Here is a 22,844-nt window from a genome sequence, read left to right on the forward strand (position 1 = left end):
GCACTGTGAATACTTTCCGGATGCACTGTATGCATAACATTTCCTCTCTATCACATCTGAGCAGCCCATGTAAGTATAGAGTCACACATGTGGGCATATATGCAGTAATTACTGACAGCCCACATCCTCCCTCCTCCTCCTCCATGTCCACTAACCAGCTAAACACAATTGGTTTGAGACATTACATGTAGATTGATGGAGGCTTCGCCTTTCTCTTATTTTAAGACACAGGCTAGAGGGGCACAACACAGCCCGTGGCTGGCAGAAATTCTCCCACACCATGGTATTGCCAAAAAAATAATAAATATTTGATTTGAAATATATATTTGTGTGACAATTTTAAAGAGTTTATTGATATTAATTATTTATTTTTACTCTGTATTCCAAGGGCTGTTTTTTTTTTTTTTTCATTTTGAACATGATACAGCAGCAGAGGACTAGACGTTCTTCCTGCTTTTGTTTCCCTGCAAACAGGCTGGGAGAGAGTTGGGTCATGTGACAGCTGTATATTATTTAGGAAAAAGGTACTTCAATTTTTTTTTCATATTTTTTTATTTTATTAAAAAACAACAGGGCCATCAACCATGTACAGAAATAGAAGGGACAATGTAAATAAAACAGTGTGTGTTTAGTATCACTTTAATGGTGTCTAGGCATTCCCCAAATTTTTGTTGAAGTATAGAAGTGCACTTCCTGTGTCTGGGCACTCCTGTTTTTCCCAGCTGTATATTTGCAGTGTGAAATCATCTACTGCATCAGACTCACAAAATGGTATTTGCCTGTATACAGTAATGCATGATGCTAAGCATGCTGAAAACCGATTTAGGGTTTACATACATTTTAAAGCATAATGGGGTTCAAGACTAAGTAGCACCTTTGTACCCTCATCTCTTTGACTGAGTAGGGTAATAAGGATTGCAAGTGGCAAAGTAAAGCAGCTCTATTTGCACTTCTTTTACTGGCATAGACACCAACTGCCTACAAGAGAATACTCCTGCATCGCTTATCCTAAGCTATTGACCTACCCCAAACCATTGACCTCTACCTTCCATTTTGTCCAACCTGTGATCCCTCACTCATCCTATTCTTTCGTCCTGCATACACACAACTAATACTAAGAATCGCATTGGTTACTACCTAACTTGCACCCATGCAGACTTTCAAATATCATTAACCTCCCTGGCGGTCTGATTTTGTGCTAAACGGGGTACATTGTTTTGCATAGAAATATGTTGTTTTATATTTTAGGCCTGTAATTCTTAGGAATAACTCACCTAAGGCCCCTTTCACACATACCGTTCGATCAGATCCGCCTGTCAGTTTTTTTAGGCGGACCTGATCGGATGCCCCATGCATCCCTATGGGGCAGCGGATGTCAGCGGAGACATCTCCGCTGACACCCGCTGCCATCCGATCCGATCCTGTCCATCAAATCCGGACGGATGGAAACCCTATTTTCCATCCGTCTAGCGGATTGGATCGGATGAGAATGGACAGGCGGTCCGTTCTCATCCGATTCCCCCATAGAGGACAGCGGGGATCTGACAGCTCTATCTCTGCACACAGAGCGGAGACGGAGCTGTCATCAGCCTGCTCAGCGGAGCAGAACGGAGTCCGTCGGCGGAACAGACAGGTGTGAAAGGACCCTTAATCTGTCCAAACAAGAGTCTAGTAGACATCCCTGGTATGATAAAGTTTGAAACACAAAATCATAAATTATAATATAATAAATTAAATCAAATTCTTCATTGTTTTCGAAGTGGAGATATTTCATTACGAGGGAGAATTTGTACTCTGACATGACCGTGCCAAAGAATGGAATGGCAAGTAATGTATTGGTTGTCCAATACCACTTCTGCAGGGGTTTCCCCACCACTCCCTGAAGAATTATTAGGCCCAGAAATTTCCAAATGTCATCTTTGGTCACTGGTTCCCACTTTCTGCCTCTTGCAGACTTCCAATGCATAGCTAAATATTGCTCTTTGGACCAGTTGGTCTCGGTAACTATTTTTGTGATAACCTCATCGGTCAGAAATAATTTTAGATATGCCAAGGGGTTGTCATGGTCAACATCAACTTTCATACCAGGTGTTCCTGAAAATGGGAATCTTGGGGGGGGCGCCGCCTGATCCGTACCGCAGTCAATAGAGCACCAAGTCCGCACATCGCTGGGCTCATTCGCAGAATCATCGCTGTCGTCACTTTTAGTACCTGATGACGAATTTTCCCATGAATCACTATCGCTCAGTTCTTCAAATATTTCCGATTGACTGTCGCTGTTTTCCAGTTCGTCCAAAAGCGCTTTTGAGCTAAAAGAATGCTTTTTGGACACCATGGACATTCTCAATTTTCCAGGCACAAAGAACCTCAAAAAGTACATGCAGGGCACTGGAAAAGAAACTAGGTGAAAACCTGGGGTGAAATGGCATGATACAAAGTTGTAATCCTAACAGATAACACTGTATCATGTCATTTGTTTTATTTTATTTTTTTAATCTCCCGCCGGTTGCGTCGCAGGGAAGGAAACCGGAAGAAGGTGCCGGCATCCGCCGAGCACACAGCGGGGGGACAGCGGGGGATCGCAGAGCAAGGTAAGTTTGATTGTGGGGTAATCCTGAGTGTGGCTCGCGGTTACCGCTTTTGGCACTGTATATTAACCCCGAGCCACACTCGGGAATACCGCCAGGGAGGTTAAGCGGAGGTAAGGATATGTCCTTCATTTTAATGGTTCCACCATTTTATCCCATGAAAATAGCTGTACATTATTGTGCCTCCTCTGTGTTTCCACTGTTCAATGGAAGGAAAGGTACACCTTTCCTAGTTTTGCTGTACTACACAAAACATTTAGCAATGTTCCAGGTTCAGACGTAGAGATCCTTGAACGTGCATTTGTAGGTATTGATAAAATTCATCAGGCATTGCGTGGATGCCAGGTATTGGTGAAACATTGTCATAATAGTGATGAAAGATTGGAACGCCATCAAGGTCTTGGGAAAAAGGCCAAAAGCCGTAGAGAGCCACTTTATCGCAAACCTCCATCGCAACGCTCACCACCATAAGTCCAGAAGAAAGACGGACAGACTTGAGTCCTCTACTTTTCCAGTGAGCAGTCAGGTTCCTGAGGTAGTCTGGGTTGAAGAAGACGACCTTGCTGTTCAAGTCAAAGTCCTCGATGGTGTAGAGCACCCGAAGGGAGACCGCTGTGTTTGCTGAATAAGAGAATGCAGGTAGGAGGATCAAAGGAGAGCTGTACTCCTGCACCATCATGATAAATGATTTCCTCCTCTCTGTGAGACTGTGGAACCTAGTGAAGGAGATATAATAGAAGTGTAAATAAACCCAAGAACACAAATTTAATATATTGCTGCTTAACAATATTTTCATGTGGTGGCTGCATTCCTTTTTGTTTTTTAGGCTTTTTTCTTCTTAATTTTTACTTGGAGATCCTGCCAGTAACACACTTCCTGTCCTAGGGTAACAATGCTCACACATGGTACTATATTAATGTAGAAGCAGCAATGTCACAATAGGACAGGACTAAAGAACCCACCTTGATATAAATATACCAAATCTCAGGAAGGTGGTGTACTGTGCCACATCCCAATAACTTAACCGGTTGCCGACCGCCGCACGACTATTTACTGCGGCGGTCAGCCCCGGCCAGGCAGAGTGACGTAGATCTACGTCACTTGCCTGTCACTTCCTTGTGAGCCAATAGCGGGCGAGCGCGCGCCCGCCGCGGCTCGTTCACAGGGAAGTCAGTGCGTGTGACCGGTGGACCCGATGTCTGCCGGTCACTCGCCGATCGTCGGTGCAGAGGGAGAAAGTCAGGCGGCTGATGTAAACAAGCCGCCTGTCATTCTCCCCTGTGTAGAAACAGTGATCATACGGTTCTACTATGTAGGACCGTTGATCAGTGTTCCTACACCTCAAGCCACAGCCAATCACAGTAAAAAGCACGCCCCTAGGGACACACTTAACCCCTCCCTCCCCAATAAAGTTAACCCCTTCCCTGCCAGTGTCATTTTACAGTAACAGTGCATATGTATAGCACTGATTGCTGCAGTAATATCACTGGTAACCCCAAAAGTGTCAAAAATGTCAGTCAAGGGTCCGATCTGTCCGCCGCAATGTCGCAGTACCGCAAAAAAAAAAAAAAAAAAAAATCGCAGATCGCCGCCATTACGCGTTAAAAAAAAACAAAAATGACAGAAATCTTTCCCTTAGTTAGTAAACGCAATAACTTTTGTGCAAACCAATCAAAATACGCTTTTTGCAATTTTTTTTACCAAACATAGGTAGCAGAAAACAAATTGGCCAAAAATTTTAAAAAATTTTGATTTTTACATTTTTTGGGGGGGAATTTCATATAAAAAAATGTGAAAAATATTGTTATTTTTGCAAAATTTACGCTCTTTTTTTGTTTATAGCACAAAAAGTAAAAATCGCACAGGTGATCAAATACCACCAAAAGAAAGCTCTGTTTGTGGGAAAAAAAGGACGTCAAATTCGTTTAGGTACAGCGTTGCACGACCGCGCAATTGTCCGTTAAAGTCACGCAGTAAAAAAAAAATCGCAAAAAAAACCCTGGTCAGGAAGGGGGTAAAATCTTCCGGGGCTTAAGTGGTTAAATAGCCAGGATAAAGGAGAAGGACATTTTTCCTTCAATGTGAGGGGACTTTTAACCACTTGCTGACTGCCCTATAGCACTTTTACTGCTACAGGGTGGCAGATGTGGGCAGAATCACGTACGTACACGTGATTTTGCATTTCTGCCTGCAGGGGGCGTGCGCACGCCACTGATAATTCACAGCAGAAGCTAATCTGCGGGTCCCAGGGACTCAATGTCCTCCGGCACCCTCCGATCGTCTGTAAAACACAGAGAATTGAAATATGCCTATGTAAACAAAGCATATCTCAGTTCTGAACGGGGGCAAGGGTCGATCCTGTGTCTCTGCAAAGCAGAGACTAGAAACTCTCTCTTTCCTAAGTAAAAGCACCTCACACATTACATAAAAACACTGGCTAGGCAGGCAGTTAACCCTTTTATTGCCCTAGATGTTTAACCCCTTCCCAGGCAGTGTCCTTAATACAGTGACAGTGCATATTTTTAGCACCGATCACTGTATTAGTGTCGCTGGTTCCCACAAAGTTAGGTGACCGATTGTCCGCTGCAATATCGTAATACCGCTTTAAGTCGCTGACCGGCGCCATTACTAGTATTAAAAAAGAAATAAATAAAAATTCTATAAATATTTCCCATAGTTTGTAGACACTTGCGCAAACCAATCAATGGGATTTGTTTTTACCAAAAACATGTAGCAGAATACATATTGACCTAAATTTATGAAGACAATTTTTTATTGAATGCGTTTTATGGCAGAAAGTAAAAAACATTGTGTAAAAAATAAAAAAATGCAGATGTGATCAAATACCACCAAAAGAAAGCTCTAAAAATGACATAAATTTTATGTGGGTACAGTGTCGCACGACCGAGCAGTTTTCAGTTAAAATAAAGCCGTGCCATGTTGCAAAAAGTGGGCTGGTCATGAAGGGGGGGGGGGGGGGATCTTTCGGAGGTCAAGTGGTTAAGGCACCGTACTAACAAGACGAATCAAAATACATAAAACAATGAATTTATTTTATCACAATAAAAGTGTTTTAGGTGAATAACAACATCACCAACAAATAAAATTCATACATATGATAGCATATGCATAAACCATACAAGCAGACACAGCAATATTGTGTCCCACTAGCAGTAGCCGACGCATTTTGCAGTACACAGCTGCTTCATCAGGGCTAGCATGGTATTGCTCTAGAAAGTTAAAGAAGATTTGACACTATACAGAAAATATACATATATACAATATCTCACAAAAGTGAGTACACCCCTCACATTATTGTAAATATTTTATTCTATCTTTTCATGTGACAACACTGAAGAAATTACACTTTGCTACAATGTAAAGTAGTGAGTGTACAGCTTGTATAACAGTGTAAATTTGCTGTCCCCTCAAAATAAATCAACTCACAGCCATATATGTCTAAACCGCTGGCAACAAAAGTGAGTACAACCCTAAGTGAAAATGTCCAAATTGGGCCCAATTAGCCATTTCCCTCCCCTGTGTCATGTGACTCGTTAGTGTTACAAGGTCTTAGGTGTGAGTGGGGACTGGGGAGCAGGTGTGTTAAATTTGGTGTTATCGCTCTTACTCTCTCATACTGGTCACTGGAAGTTCAACATGGCACCTCGTGGCAAAGAACTCTCTGAGGATCTGAAAAAAAGAATTGTCGCTCGACATAAAGATGGCCTAGGCTTTAAGATTGCCAAGACCCTGAAACTGAGCTGCAGCCCGGTGGCCAAGAGCATACAGAGGTTTAACAGGACAGGTTCCACTCAGAACAGGTCTCACCATGGTCGACCAAAAAAGTTGAGTACGGTGCTCAGCGTCATATCCAGAGGTTGTCTTTGGGAAATAGACGTATGAGTGCTGCCAGCATTGCTGCAGAGGTTGAAGGGGTGGGGGGTCAGCCTGTCAGTGCTCAGACCATACGCCGCACACTGCATCAAATTGGTCTGCATGGCTGTCATCCCAGAAGGAAGCCTTTTCTAAAGATGATGCACAAGAAAGCCCGTTGTTTGCTGAAGACAAGCAGACTAAGGACATGGATTACTGGAGCCATGTCCTGGGGTCTGATGAGATCAAGATAAACTTACTTGGTTCAGATGGTGTAAAGCGTGTGTGGAGGCAACCAGGTGAGGAGTACAAAGACAAGTGTGTCTTGCCTACAGTCAAGCATGGTGGTGGGAGTGTCATGGTCTGGGGCTGCATGAGTGCTGCCGGCACTGGGAAGCTACAGTTCATTGAGGGAACCATGAATACCAACATGCACTGTGACATACTGAAGCAGAGCATGATCCCCTCCCTTTGGAGACTGGGCCACAGGGCAGTATTCCAACATGATAACGACCCCAAACACCTCCAAGAGGACCACTGCCTTGCTAAAGAAGCTGAGGGTAAAGGTGATGGACTGGCCAAGCATGTCTCCAGACAAAACCTTTTTGTTTTTTGTTTTGGACACAGAGGAAGGTTAAACCCTCTGTCAGCTCTTTTATGCTGTTCATGTCTCTGCTAGGGAGATTTACCCTCCATTGGTACTGGCGACCATTGTCACCAAGAAAATAAGTGAGGGGAGTTCCAAAATTTTAGAGTTGTCCCAAGAAGAAGATATATGGGGAAATCTTCCAGTGGGGACACCCATTCCACTGTCTAAGAGGGGAATTCCCCTCTCGCTTCCTGTTGCATCTCTGAGACAGGAAGTGAAAAGAAATTTCTGCAAACGAACACAGAGAGGAAAAAGGAAAAAAAAAAAAGAACTGTCAGGGCTTTTATTCCTTGCCAATTCTATCCAGGGCAACAAAAAAGGTTTTGGCTTCACATAAACTTTAAGACCGGAAGGATTTTCCCCCTTAATGACCAGGCCCTATTTTGCGATTCGGCACTACGTTACTTTAACGGACAATTGCGCTGTCATGCGATGCTGTACACACACAAATTTATGTCCTTTTTTCCCCACAAATAGAGTTTTCTTTTGGTGGTATTTGATCACCTGTGTGATTTCTATTTTTTGCGTTATAAACTAAAAAAAGAGCGACAATTCTGAAAAAAAAAATATATATACTTTTCACTTTCTGCTATATAACATCCCCCCCCCCCCCAAAAAAAAAATGTAAAAATCTAAAATTTTTAACATTGTAGGCCAGTTTTCTGCTACATAATTTTGGTAAAAAAAAAAAAAAACGCAATAAGCATATTTTGATTGGTTTGCGCAAAAGTTATCGCGTCTACTAACTACGGGAAAGATTTGTCATGTTTATTGTTTTGTTTTGTTTTTTTTACTAGTAATGGCGGCGATCTGCGATTTTGAATGGGTCTGCAACATTGCGGCGGACCGATCGGACACCTAACTGACATTTTTTGACACTTTTGGGGGTACAAGTGACATTACTACAGTAATCAGTGCTAAAAATATGCACTGTTACTGTAATAATGACATTGGCAGGGAGGGAGTTAACAGTATAGGTGACCGAGGGGTTAAATGTGACCCTAGGGGGGGCATGGCTTCTGAGATGACCATAGAGACATGTGATCCTGTATAGAAGGATCACAGGCGCTCTGTAATCATCCCAGGGAGAAGGACGGTCGGATATGTTTACAACAGCCGACCGTTCTTCTCTCTCAGCGGGAAGCGATCGCGGGTGTCAGGCAGCAATCGGAGCCACCTGACACAGGCCTCGCCTTCCCCGCTGACGATGGGGGTCGGGAGCGCGCCAGCGGCGGCGTTAGCTCGCCCCCTAGCTCCTCCCAGGCGAGCGACCTAGATCTACCTCGTTTTGCCTGTACGAGCCAGCCTGCCGCATTAAATAGAACGTAAGCGGTCCGGAAGTGGTTAAAGGGGGTCTAGTTATAAAACATTGTTTGCATGAATGTCAAACACATTTGTGGATGCTGCTTGATCGTTGGCTGTAATTTCTCCTATAGAGTAATCCCTATGATTAAAGTGTGCAAATGAGTGCGCTAACCAAAAAAAGAGGTGGGTGGAGGCAGCACCTAAACTCTAGAAACAACAGAGTACAAACATGGAAAGAAAATATAAGTGCGCTTCCCCAAAAAAATATATACATGTGAATTGTGTTACATGTTTTTCCCAGGATTTAGTTGGGAAATCACCAATATAATGTTTTTCTATTGATTTTTATTATCACCAATATATTTCTCACTGTAACGTTCATGCGTTTTTGTTTGTGGATTGATTTACAGCTGCAGAATTATTACACTCAGTAGCCTTGTAGAGAATCTGTTGAACAACATATCCAACTCTCAGGACTTCATCACCGTGTACAGCCTGTTATATACTATATATATATTAATAGATGTTTAATGGAGGATAGAGTATATGAGGATATATAGATGAGAGACAGGCTATTGTATGGTGAGCACTAGAAGTAGTATTAGGAGAGTTGCAGGTGATGGTAAAGCAGATAGGTTCTGATGTGAAGTATAGTGCAGATGGTAAGAGGACACAGATGGAGTATACTTAGACAGAGTAACCTAGTGCAAGGATAGTTGAAGGTAGTCCCAAGAGCTAACAGTCTATGCAGATGATAGTGAATAGATAGATACAGATAGTCTTGGTAATTGCAGTAGATGACAGTAGGAGATTGGTTAGCAAGAATCCTCTGCGGGGTACTTATCACTTAGATAGGTTTAGGAATAACAGTGTCCATTGGAGAGGGGTGATCCCGTAGCGAGATACGGATCACCAGCGAAGTTTCCGGCTTCAGTTCAGCAAGGGAGGTATGTCAGCAGCTCCGACTTCTCAGGCGTAGGTGCGATGAACATGTGGGTTCGAACGAGCGATGAGTGAGAGCAAACCGGCGATTGAAATAACCGCTCATAGCGGCGCTCGGCAATGATGTCATCCGGTCTTAAAGGTATATGCGTCCTTTGTTACACAAGATGGGACGCAATTAGGAGAGGAGAAATATGGAGACAAGGGTACCAGAGGTACCGGAACATTACACTCACATTGTATTTTGTCGTTATTTCAGTTGATTATAATCCAGCTATACATTTGTTGTAAGTTTACACATGTATATATTTTTGGGGAAGCGCACTTATATTTTCTTTCCATAATCCCTATGATTGTTAGCTCCATCTTGTGATCAAAATGCGGCATAGGTGTAAGCAGCCTATTGCATTAGGGTGTGCACCCCAAAGCTCTTATACACCTGTGTGAGTGTGTGTGTGTATACACTATATATATATATATATATATATATATATATATATATATATATATATATATATATATATAAGAAGAGCCAGTCAGAGATCTCCCCACCAGCACAGTGAAAGAGAAGTGTGGAAGCACTTCTCCTATGGCAGAGCCAGTCAATGTAATATTTTTCTGATTTGCCTGCTGGCACACAGAGCGATATTGCTTTTGTGCATGGGGTGATCAGGATGTGCCCAGGCACACCTAGCACATCCTGTACGCACGCCTATGAAATGCGGTATATTTTCTTATTAAGGTATTTCATCTATAAGGCTGGGTTAAAACTCGTGGGAATTGGATGCGGGTTTCTCCACATCCAATTTGCATGTCAGGAGCTTGTGACCGGCTCTCCGTGGAGCCAGCCCACACGGCTCTGGGGCGTTCGCGGAGCAGATTTCAGGTGTAGCACCCTCCTAGGTAGGCGTTAGTGAGAGAGTATAGTTTGAGCTCTGTCTGCTTACCAGAGGAGCTGCAGGTAAATCTATAGTGTTCTCTGCCTACCAGAGAGCAGGATCTGTTAGTGAGGTCGGCTCACTGCGCTCAGTATGCAACGCATTCTGTCTGAAAAGTGTTTCACGCTGGTCCAATAGGGAGGCATGAAGGAGAAAGAGAATTTGGGACTTTCATTGAGACATATAGTAGGGAAGTCTCCATCCCTGGATCAATATGAAAACAAGGGGAAATTGTATGTATTTTTTCCTTTGGAGGTGCCTGTATGCCCTCTGGGCAGGGGCGTTGCTAGGTGGGAAAAAGACCAGGGGCTTCAGCCCGAAGATAAATTTGATAACCCCTCCCACATTTTAAAGTAAGCCCCGCCCAAGCTCCTCCCATATTTAAAAGTAAGTACCGCCCAAGCTCCACCCAATGGCCCCCTCAGTCAAGGGTCAGTCAAGGGGTGGTATGGAGAGGAGTACAGGGGGTGAGAAATTGGGTGGTATGGAGAAGAGAGAAGTAAAGGGGGTCAGTCATGTGGTGGTATGGAGAGGAGTACAGGAGGTCAGTCATGGGGTGGTATGGAGAGGAGAGGAGTACAGGGAGTCAGACATGGGGTGGTATGGAGAGGAGTACAGGGGGTCAGACATGGGGTGGTATGGAGAGGAGTACAGGGGGTCAGACATGGGGTGGTATGGAGAGGAGAACAGGAGGTCAGTCATGGGGTGGTATGGAGAGGAGTACAGGGGGTCAGACATGGGGTGGTATGGAGAGGAGTACAGGGGGTCAGACATGGGGTGGTATGGAGAGGAGTACAGGGGGTCAGACATGGGGTGGTATGGAGAGGAGAGGAGTACAGGGGGTCAGTCATGGGTGGTATGGAGAGGAGAGGAGTACAGGGGGTCAGTCATGGGTGGTATGGAGAGGAGAGGAGTACAGGGGGTCAGTCATGGGGTGGTATGGAGAGGAGAGGAGTACAGGGGGTCAGTCATGGGGTGGTATGGAGAGGAGAGGAGTACAGGGGGTCAGACATGGGGTGGTATGAAGAGGAGTACAGGGGGTCAGACATGGGGTGGTATGGAGAGGAGAGGAGTACAGGAGGTCAGTCATGGGGTGGTATGGAGAGCAGAGAAGTACAGGGGGTCAGACATGGGGTGATATGGAGAGGAGTACAGGGGGGCAGATATAGGGTGGTATGGAGAGGAGCGGAGTACAGGGGGTCAGTCATGGGGTGGTATGGAGAGGAGAGAAGTACAGGGGTTCAGTCATGGGGTGGTATGAAGAGGAATACAGGGGGTCAGACATGGGGTGGTATGGAGAGGAGTACAGGGGGTCAGACATGGGGTGGTATGGAGAGGAGTACAGGGGGTCAGACATGGGGTGGTATGGAGAGGAGTACAGGGGGTCAGACATGGGGTGGTATGGAGAGGAGTACAGGGGGTCAGACATGGGGTGGTATGGAGAGGAGTACAGGGGGTCAGACATGGGGTGGTATGGAGAGGAGTACTGCCGGCATCAGATGGAACATAAATGAATGCAGCCTAAACTCAATCCTATTAAACTCCTTTGGCGTAAATGTAAACAGCCAGGTCTTCTTGTCCAACATCAGTACCTGACCTCAAAAATGCACAAGTTCTCACAAGCTCAATACAAAATCTTGTGGAAAGCCTTCCCAGAAAAGTGGAAGCTGTTTACAGATGCAAAGGTGAGACCAACTCAATATACCACCCCATGACTGACCCCCTGTACTCCGCTCCTCTCCATACCACCCTATATCTGCCCCCCTGTACTCCTCTCCATATCACCCCATGTCTGACCCCCTGTACTTCTCTGCTCTCCATACCACCCCATGACTGACCTCCTGTACTCCTCTCCATACCACCCCATGTCTGACCCCCTGTACTCCTCTCCTCTCCATACCACCCCATGACTGACCCCCTGTACTCCTCTCCTCTCCATACCACCCCATGTCTGACCCCCTGTACTCCTCTCCATACCAACCCATGTCTGACCCCCTGTACTCCTCTCCATACCACCCCATGTCTGACCCCCTGTACTCCTCTCCTCTCCATACCACCCCATGACTGACCCCCTGTACTCCTCTCCATACCACCCCATGCAGTGAGACCTCCCAAACTAAAAGAAAGGGGTCTCACCATAAATATGTACCAATGTTTAAGAATGACCAAATAAATAATCTATAAGCAGCTAAAAAGTCAACTGATTGAAGCAAACAACATATAAAATCCAACTCTTGTAGGCTGATCCGATTCCTTAAAAAAATTCTTAAAAAATCCTTAAAAAAATTCCTATATTTGCCTAGGATATATGAAGATAGGAAAATATATCCAACTTGTAGACAACTCCCAATCTATATTAAAAGACGTGTATGATGCGAATCCAAAAATTGATCCAATTCCTTAACACTAATCATAAATAAGTAATCTAAATATCTGTTCCCAGTGGAATTATGGCTTCTTTTCCTAAAACAATATGAGATGAAAACAGGCTAAATAGTTGCAACAGCTTTACGATCTTTGGGTACACATGCATCATCACTGATTCATTTGTGAGAATATTGGCTATATTTGTGAATTACGAACTAGTATTGCGATCCAGTCGGCTGTTGCGACTATTTAGCCTGTTTTCATCTCATATTGTTTTAGGAAAAGAAGCCATAATTCCACTGGGAACAGATATTTAGATTACTTATTTATGATTAGTGTTAAGGAATTGGATCAATTTTAGGATTCGCATCATACACGTCTTTTAATATAGATTGGGAGTTGTCTATAAGTTGGATATATTTTCCTATCTTCATATATCCTAGGCGAATATAGGAATTTTTTTAAGGATTTTTTAAGAATTTTTTTAAGGAATCGGATCAGCCTACAAGAGTTGGATTTTATATGTTGTTTGCTTCAATCAGTTGATTTTTTAGCTGCTTATAGATTATTTATTTGGTCATTCTTAAACATTGGTACATATTTATGGTGAGACCCCTTTCTTATTTTAGTTTGGGAGGTCTCACTGCGATTGGTTGACTCGGTCTGAGTTTCTTCTGAGATCTCTTCTATTGTGCGCCGACTCACTGGGGTTTTTTAGAAAGAAAATGTATTACAGCACATCCAGTCAGTGGCGTACCTAGAGCATTTGGCACCCGGGGCGGATCCTATATCTGGCACCCCCCAACTTTAAAATGTAAAAACACCCACAGAAATTTGTAATGTTTTCAAGAATATTTATTGCACACATTTCACAGCCCCCCATCACAGTGCCCCTTGCAGTGGCCCTCCGTCTCTCTAATCACAGTTCCCCCTTTTGCACTCTCTGCCTCCCTCCCCTGCATAGTCCTACCTTCAGCATAAATAGATAGCTAATACTATTAGCAATGTGTTTAACCACTTCCCGCCCGCCCTATTACAAAATGACGGCGGGAATGTGGTTGTGTTATCCTGACCGGACGTCATATGACGGCGGCAGGATAACACCGCTCTGGGCGCCCCCCGGGGGCGCGCAGAGCGGCGATCGGTGATGCAAGGTGTCAGTCTGACACCCTGCATCTCCGATCTCGGTAAAGAGCCTCTGACGGAGGCTCTTTACCATGTGATCAGCCGTGTCCAATCACGGCTGGTCACATAGTAAAACAGGAACAGCCGTTGATCGGCTTTCCTTAGTTCGTGCCTGACAGGCACGAGTAAAGGAGCGCCGATCGGCGGCTCCCCTGACAGGGGGGGGGTCGGCACTGGTAATCAGATCATTGATTACCAGTGCAGACCCTCAGGGGGGGGATCTGCCACTAGATCCACCAGGGATGCCCACTATGACCCCAGGGATGCCCACTATGACCCCAGGGATGCCCACTATGACCCCAGGGATGCCCACTATGGCCACCAGGGATGGCAATCAGGGCTCAGGGAGCCCCCCATTGCCCTCCCCATCAGTGATGCCCACCAGTGTCCTCCCTATCAGTGCTGCCCACCATTGCCATCCTTTAGTGTCGCCCACCAGTGCCCATTATTGCCCACCAGTGCCGCCTATCAGTGCCCATTAGTGCCCATCAGTGCCGCCCGTCAGTGCCGATCAGTGCCGCCCGTCAGTGCCCATCAGTGCCCACCAGTGCTGCCTATCAGTGCCCATTAGTGCCCGTCAGTGCCACCTATCAGTGCCCGTCAGTGCCGCCTATCAGTGCCCATCAATGCCGCCTATCAGTGCCCAGCAGTGCCGCCTATCAGTGCCCACCAATGCTGCATATCAGTGCTACCTATCAGTGCCACATATCAGTGCCTATCAGTGCCGCCTATCAGTGCCGCCTATCAGTGCCGCCTATCAGTGCCACCCCATCAGTGCCACCCCATCATTGCCTCCTCATCAGTGCCTGTCAGTGCAGTCTCATCAGTGCTCATCAGTGCAGGAAAAAACTTATTTATTTACAAAATTGTATAACATAAACAAAAAAACTTTTTTTTTTTTTCAAACTTTTCTGTCTTTTTTTATTTGTTTAGCAAAAAGTAAAAATCGCACAGGTGATCAAATACCACCAAAAGAAAGCTCTATTTGTGGGGGGAAAATGATATAAATTTGGTGTAAGTACAGTGTTGCATGACCGCGCAATTGTCATTCAAAATGCAACAGCGCTAAAAGGGGAAAATTGGCCTGGGCGGGAAGGGAGGGAAGTGCCCTGTATTAAAGTGGTTAAGTTTGAGTATGAGATTGGAGACTTGCTAAAGGAGAAGGCCAGAGACTGCAGACATAGTACAGGAGACGGTCAGAGACTGCAGACATGGTACAGGAGATGGTCAGAGACTGCAGACATGGTACAGGAGATGGTCAGAGACTGCAGACATGGTACAGGAGACGGTCAGAGACTGCAGACATGGTACAGGAGATGGTCAGAGACTACAGACATGATACAAGAGGTGGTCAGAGACTGCAGACATGATACAAGAGATGGTCAGAGACTGCAGACATTAAACAGGAGAGGGTCAGAGACTGAGGACATGATACAGGAGATGGTCAGAGACTGAGGACATGATACAGGAGATGGTCAGAGACTGAGGACATGATACAAGAGATGGTCAGAGACTGCAGACATGATACAGGAGATGGTCAGAGACTGCAGACATGATACAAGAGATGGTCAGAGACTGCAGACATGATACAAGAGATGGTCAGAGACTGCAGACATTAAACAGGAGAGGGTCAGAGACTGAGGACATGTTACAGAAGATGGTCAGAGACTGAGGACAGTAAACAGAAGATGGCCAGAGACTGAGGACGTGTTACAGAAGATGGTCAGAGACTGCAGACATGGTTCAGGAGACGGTCAGAGACTGCAGACACGATACAAGAGATGCTCAGAGACTGAGGACATGATAGAAGATAGAAGAACACTAGGGGGGCCGGAGAGCACAGGCGAAGAAGAGAGCACTGGAGGAGCTGAAGGGCACGGTGGGGTGGGGGTGGGGGACTGGAGAGTATTAAGAGGGGGTTTGGAAAGCATTGCAGGGGGGTTGGAAGGCGCAGGGGGTGGAGAGCACTGGGGGGGACAGGGAGCATAGGGGGGAGGGAGATGAAAAGCACAGTGGGGAGCTGAAGAGCACCGGGGGAGGGCTAAAGAACAGGGGGCAGTCCAGTGCACTGGGTGGGGGGGTTAAGAGCACTGAGGCGGGGATAAGTGCACTGAGGGTGGGGGGGGGAATAAGAGCACCGAGGGGGGGGGGATAAGAGCACTGAGGGGGGATTAGAACACTGGAGGGGGGGGGTTAAGAGCACTGGTGAGCCAGCAAAGGAAGTTGTATAGGAGGGGGATGGGGCAGCTGCATATAGATGAATTGATCTTTCCCTATTCTTCCTGCAGGAGGGAGAGGAGGAGAATCAGTTATTCAGCAGCTGCAGAAAGAATAGGGAAAGATGAATTCCTCTATATGCAGCTTCCCCATCCCTCTACTACCCAGCACACACACTTGGGCAATGGGCACTCACCTTCTTCCCGCCGAGGCTCCGCCCCTTCTTCCCACCGAGGCTCCGCCCCTTCTTCCCGCCGATGCCCCGCCCCCTTCCCGCCGCGGCTCCGCCCCCGCTAGTCCCCGGACTGAAGGAGCTGCCACTGCCTGCCGTTTACACAGTGCCCTTTATGCCACTGCATCCAGTGATTGGTGGGCGATCTGGGGCAGCCGCAAGGAAGGAGAGTGATTGCCGCTGTCAAGTAGCATTGATTTCGGGTGTGGGCGGGACCGGTATGCGGGGCTCCGCCCCATTGTTCCGTGCATAGAGAAACAGAAGCTGTCTGGGGAGGAAGGTAGGCGTGGCATACCGGCCCCGCCCACACCCGACATCAATGCTGAAACTTGACAGCTGCATTCACTCTCCTTGCGGCTGCCCCGGATTGCCCACCAATCATTGGATGTGCTTTATAAATCTTACACTGCTGAGGTATGTAGCCCGATTTCTCGGCCAAACCCAGGCTTTGGGACTCGGGGCTAATCATTTTAAAAAAGCAACAGGAGACCCGGGGCTTTTGGGGAGCACACTCGGGGCTATAGCCCAGGTCAGCCCCCCCCTGCCGACGCCACTGCCTCTGGGCTCATATCCTCAGTCCCTTTACTACAGCTCCCGGTGCAGACTACATGGGCATACCTTTTTTTGTGACGGGTTACCGTCCCATATACAGTGGCTATGTAAGTACTACACAGGGAGGGTTCACCTGTTCCCTCTCTGGTTACCCTGTTACCCCCCCCCCCTTTCCCCTAAGTGTGGCCCTAGTTATTCTTACATGTTTTATTTTAGATCCATGATGCATTCGCCCCTGAAGAAGTAAAAATTTTTTCCCACAAATAGAGCTTTCTTTTGGTGGTATTTAATCACCTGTGCGATTTTTATTTTTTGCGCTATAAAAAAAAAAAAACAATATTTTTCCCATTCTGCTATAGGACATTCTCAAAAAAAAAAATTAAAAAATCTAAATTTTTTTAACATTTTAGGCCAATTTGTTTTCTGCTACATATTTTTAGTAGAAAAAAAAAATCGCAATAAGCGTATTTTGATTGGTTTGCGCAAAAGTTATTGTGTCTACTAACTACGGGAAAGATTTATGCCATTTTTGTTGTTTTTTTTTTTTTTTTTACTAGTAGTGGCGGCGATCTGCGATTTTTTATGGGACTGCGACATTGCGGCGGACAGATCGGACCCTTAACTGACATTTTTGACACTTTTGGGGGTACCAGTGACATTACTACAGTAATCAGTGCTAAAAATATGTACTGTTACTGTAATAATGCCATTGGCAGGGAAGGGGTTAATACTGTTGGTGATCAAGGGTTTAAATGTAAGCCTAGGGGAGTGATTCTAACTGTTGGGAGGGTTGGATTTGTGAGATGATCATAGAGACATGAGATCCTATATAGCAGGATCACATAGTCTCTGTTATCATTGCAGGGAGAAGGACGGAAGGCTGTGTTTACATCAGCCTACCGTCCTTCTCTGTCAGCGGGGAGAGATCGCCGATGTCAGGCCGCAACGATGTCAGGCGGCAATCGGAGCCGCCTGACACACGCACTGGATTCCCGGCTGATGAGCGGGGGTGGGAGGGCGCCGCCGGTGGCGCGCTCGCCCCCTAGCCTCCCCAGAGCGAGTGCCATACATGTACGGCGATTTGCCTGTGGGAGCTAGCCTGTCACAGTATATCTGGCTGGTTGGAAAGAGGTTAAAGTAGAACTATAGGCAAAACTTCTTTTTTTTTTTTTTTCACTTTGGATAGAGCAAGGAAGGGTTATAACCCCCGTCAGATTTTTTTTCCACCAGCTCGTCCCAATGCGGAGATTTCCCTTCACTTCCTGTCCCTTACCCGAACAGGAAGTGAATAGAAATCCCTACAAATTAAGGGAGTTCCTTGGGGACCCCCACATCACCAGAACCAGTGTCCCCATTGGAAGATTTCCCCTGTATTACTTTCTATGATAATGGTAAACAGGACAAATAGAGAGGGTGAATCTCTTTAACGGGGGCACAGACAGCAATAAAAACTGACAAGCGTTCCTATTCCTCTACACTCTATTTAAAACTTAAAAAAAAAAAAGTTTTGCCTTTAGTTGTACTTTAATTGAAATTAACTTAATAAAGAAAAGTTATAAAAACAACAACTTCCAAACATAATGTAAAGCATCGCATCACAATGATCAAAATGGCCGCCAGTGAACACTCTCCGCATCAGTGAGTCGGCATCTCACCAACTCCTGGCCTGTTTTTTTTTTTTTTTTTTTTTTTTTTTTTTAAGCCCGTAGCGTGTGAAACACACTCAAAAGACTTCACCCGATACATAAAAAAGTGCACACACACAAACGTGAGGAACACAAAAAGTGCACAGGGTGTGCGAATACAAATGGTCTTCCCTCCAAAGAGGTAGGACCCGAACCTCGATCCCCCGGGGCGCAAGACTCCTGACAGGGATTTAAGGTACTCATGGTCTGTCTGGCCGAAACCAGACTGACCCCGTTCTTCAGGGGGACTGCCGAAACAGCCCCCACCGAGTACTAAGTAGGGCTCCCCCGAAGGGAGACCCCATGAGAGAGGGCGGGCTAAGCCAAAAGGCCATATCCACCCCCTCCCAAGACTCAGGGCAGGGCCCGAGGACCCACACCCTACAAGTCGTGCAAGTGAAAAAAAGGTGATAGAAAGTGACAAACTACAAAGAAAAAGCACACACAAACAAAAAGGTGGGGAAGGGGAAGTGGGGAGGTGAATTAGTGCCCTTGTGAAAATACAAGGGCAGGCCTTCCGGCCGGAATAAAAATTCCTCTGGTCGAAGCCAAAAGGCCTTGCCCAAGAGGCAGGTGCTTAAAAAAGTGTGCGTAGGTGCAGTGACCATGGTGCCGAAAAACTCAAGGCGAGCTGCCCCTCACCAGTGAGAATTAAGGCACCCCTGGGCTGCCACCCCAGGGGCACATACACTACGGGCTTTCTCTACCCCGGCCCAAAGGCCAGACCGAGTGTAGCCCTATCCTACCAGGAGGCATCAGAACTTTGGACAGCTTAGGGAGAACCTACCTTCAACTGGGGACAAGCCTTTTGCAAGGCCAGATTCAACCCAGGAGGAAAGGCTCCCCCACCGCCACCGCCGTTCCTTACCAATCACATCCAGGAGCAGTACTAGCTGGCCACGGAACCAATCCAGTTTTCTCGCTCCCTTCAAACTGGTAGGGGCGGACCCCTTCAAATCAGAAGGCAATGGAACCATCCGGCTTTCTCTGATGTGGCTTACTTCCCAGTCCCCCGGTTGTTCCGGAGCGCCCTGGTTCATTTCGGCCCCCACCGATACTAACCATCAGGTTCCATACCAACTGATAAGAACAGATACTACACTTGATCTTAGCCAAAAGGCCGAGTGCCACATCCGCCGCATCACTTCAACGCCCTGACACGTTGCATCCACAGGACTTCCTCAAAGGGCCAAATCGCACATCACCACTCGCCGATTTATACAGAGCAGCCTCAAGGATAATTAAGCCTTTGAGTTTGCCAGATGTAAATTAGTCAATTAAATGCAATACATGTATTAAGAAAAATTTCCCCTGATAACTTCTAACTGCGATGTCATTTTTTTTTTTTTGCTTTCAATACATCAACTTCAAGGACAACATGTTCACTTACGGTCTTATATTTCCCACTGATATTCAGATGCCATTGTAATGAGGTAATCAGTGTCATTCACTTAACCTCTCAGTGGTCATAAAGTTATGGCTGATCAGTGTATATTGTTGGAGATACAACAGCTTTCAGTTTAGCAGATTAACTGCAGTTCACAAATAGGACACTAGGTGTCGCTAATGCTCAGTGATATGCTATGCATTTCTATGATGTGTTGTAATATCCTGTACACTGTACTGAACTTGTTGGTTATCTCTTCCTGTTTTGTTGTTCTTATTATAATGAGGTGACATCTTTGATTTCTGTGTTATGTTCCAATAAAGAAGCCAGTTCCTGTTTACTCCACAATGTCTGATCTGAATGCAACATATATTTGGCGCACACAGAAATATTGCTGGTTTGAAAAGCACCCCGTAGGCATCATTATAACCAGAGTGACCGGCCCCATGACTGATACCAGGTCAAACTCAGGTACTCACTCTGTACTTTTAATGGTGTAATAATGACTACTGAACTGCATCCATTTGTGTTTTTCATATCTGCTGAAGTGACAGATCTGCATGGAGTTTACTTTATATGCTTCAAGCCTCCCTTACCATCCAAAGCATGTCAGGGGGTCATGGCTGCCATAAGGGGGACAGCGCATCCTGAGGGGCCCAGGCCCCAACCAGGGTTGTCATTAGCGCGGGGCAGCCGCTGTCAGAGCGGACTTGCCAGGATGCAGAGGGTGGTGTGGTGAGTGGATCCCAGCAGTGTACAGGGAGCGGTCGGGCCTGCTGTCAGAAAGGCTTCAGTCAGAATGGCAGTGTGAGCCCTGCAGTGTGGGGTGGGTCAGGCCAGGGGTTGCCGGCGGAGGGCCCCGTGGAGGAGAAGGAGGTCAAGGTGGAGAAGCTCCACCGTGCTTTTTTGCAGCTGCCACCGGAAATCCTGGTGGAGATTAGACACAGGCTCAGCTACCCCTCCTGGCACCAGATCCTCTCCACTGACATCATCTGGAGGAGTCACTGCAGGACAGGTGAGAGCTGGTAGGACTGGTGCTTCCCAAGGTGTGTGTGTGATTAGAGTGACACTGCCCCCCTCCTGTCCCGTTGCCCCCTGTCCTCTCTAACACTGCCCCCCACCTGTAGGGGAAAGAGATGAGACTGGAGGAGGAGGAGGACATGGGATGGAGAAGATGGGACTAGAGGGTAACATAGGATGGAGGAGATGGGACTGGAGGGGAGAGGACATGGGATGGAGGAGATGGGACTGGAGGGGAGAGGACATGGGATGGAGGAGATGGGACTGGAGGGGAGAGGACATGGGATGGAGGAGATGGGACTGGAGGGGAGAGGACTTAGGATGGAGGAGATGGGAGAGGACATGGGATGGAGGAGAAGGGACTGGAGGGGAGAGGACATGGGATGGGGGAGATGGGACAAGAGGATAACATAGGATGGAGGAGATGGGACTGGAGGGGAGAGGACATGGGATGGGGGAGATGGGACTGGAGGGGAGAGGACATGGGATGGAGGAGATGGGACTGGAGGGGAGAGGACATGGGATGGAGGAAATGGGATTGGAGGGGAGAGGACATGGGATGGAGGAGATGGGACTGGAGGGGAGAGGACATGGGATGGGGGAGATGGGACTGGAGGGGAAAAGACATGGGATGGGGGAGATGGGACTGGAGGGGAGAGGACATGGGATGGAGGAGATGGGACTGGAGGGGAGAGGACATGGGATGGAGGAGATGGGACTGGAGGGGAGAGGACATGGGATGGAGGAGATGGGACTGGAGGGGAGAGGACATCGGATTGGGGAGATGGGACTGGAGGGGAGAGGACATGGGATGGAGGAGATGGGACTGGAGGGGAGAGGACATGGGATGGGGGAGATGGGACTGGAGGGGAGAGGACATGGGGTGGGGGAGATGGGACTGGAGGGGAGAGGACATGGGATGGAGGAGATGGGACAGGAGGGGAGAAGACATGGGATGGGGGAGATGGGACTTGGGGTGGAGAGGACATGGAATGGGGGAGATGGGACTGGAGGGGAGAGGACATGGGATGGGGGAGATGGGACTGGAGGGGAGAGGACATGGGATGGAGGAGATGGGACTGGAGGGGAGAGGACATGGGATGGAGGAGATGGGACTGGAGAGGACATGGGATGGAGGAGATGGGACTGGAGAGGACATGGGATGGAGGAGATGGGACTGGAGAGGACATGGGATGGAGGAGATGGGACTGGAGGGGAGAAGACATGGGATGGGGGAGATGGTGGGACTGGAGGGGAGAAGACATGGGATGGGGGAGATGGTGGGACTGGAGGGGAGAGGATATGGGATGGGGGAGATGGGACTGGAGGGGAGAGGACATGGGATGGGGGAGATGGGACTGGAGGGGAGAGGACATGGCATGGGAGAGATGGGACTGGAGGGGAGAGGACATGGGACTGGAGGGTAGAGGACATGGGATGGGGGAGATGGGACTGGAGGGGAGAAGAGATGGGATGGGGGAGATGGGACTGGAGGGAGGAGGACATGGGATGGGGGAGATGGGACTGGAGGGGAGAGGACATGGGATGGGGGAGATGGGACTGGAGGGGAGAGGACATGGGATGGAGGAGATGGGACTGGAGGGGAGAGGACATGGGATGGAGGAGATGGGACTGGAGGGGAGAGGACATGGGATGGAGGAGATGGAACTGGAGGGGAGAAGACATGGGATGGGGGAGATGGGATTGGAGGGGAGAGGACATGGGATGGGGGAGATGGGATTGGAGGGGAGAGGACATGGGATGGGGGAGATGGGATTGGAGGGGAGAGGACATGGGATGGGGGAGATGGGACTGGAGGGGAGAGGACATGGGATGGAGGAGATGGGACTGGAGGGGAGAGGACATGGGATGGAGGAGATGGGACTGGAGGGGAGAGGACATGG

At 47.4% G+C, this 22,844-nt stretch overlaps 1 protein-coding gene across 1 annotated transcript in view; it reads right to left on the reverse strand.

Annotated features, from left to right (window-relative positions):
• Positions 1–2,697: 2,697 nt before the first annotated feature.
• Positions 2,698–22,844, reverse strand: part of LOC309555180 (alpha-2,8-sialyltransferase 8F-like) — a 47,846-nt gene continuing 27,699 nt past the window's right edge. Inside the window, exon 7 of the mRNA XM_082257024.1 lies at positions 2,698–3,304. Coding sequence (XP_082113150.1) covers positions 2,845–3,304 — 460 coding nt within the window. The 3' untranslated portion in view covers positions 2,698–2,844. The remainder of the gene's footprint in view (positions 3,305–22,844) is intronic.

Source organism: Pelophylax lessonae (genome assembly GCF_965119305.1).
Source record: "Pelophylax lessonae genome assembly, chromosome: 4".
Lineage (NCBI taxonomy): Eukaryota > Metazoa > Chordata > Amphibia > Anura > Ranidae > Pelophylax > Pelophylax lessonae.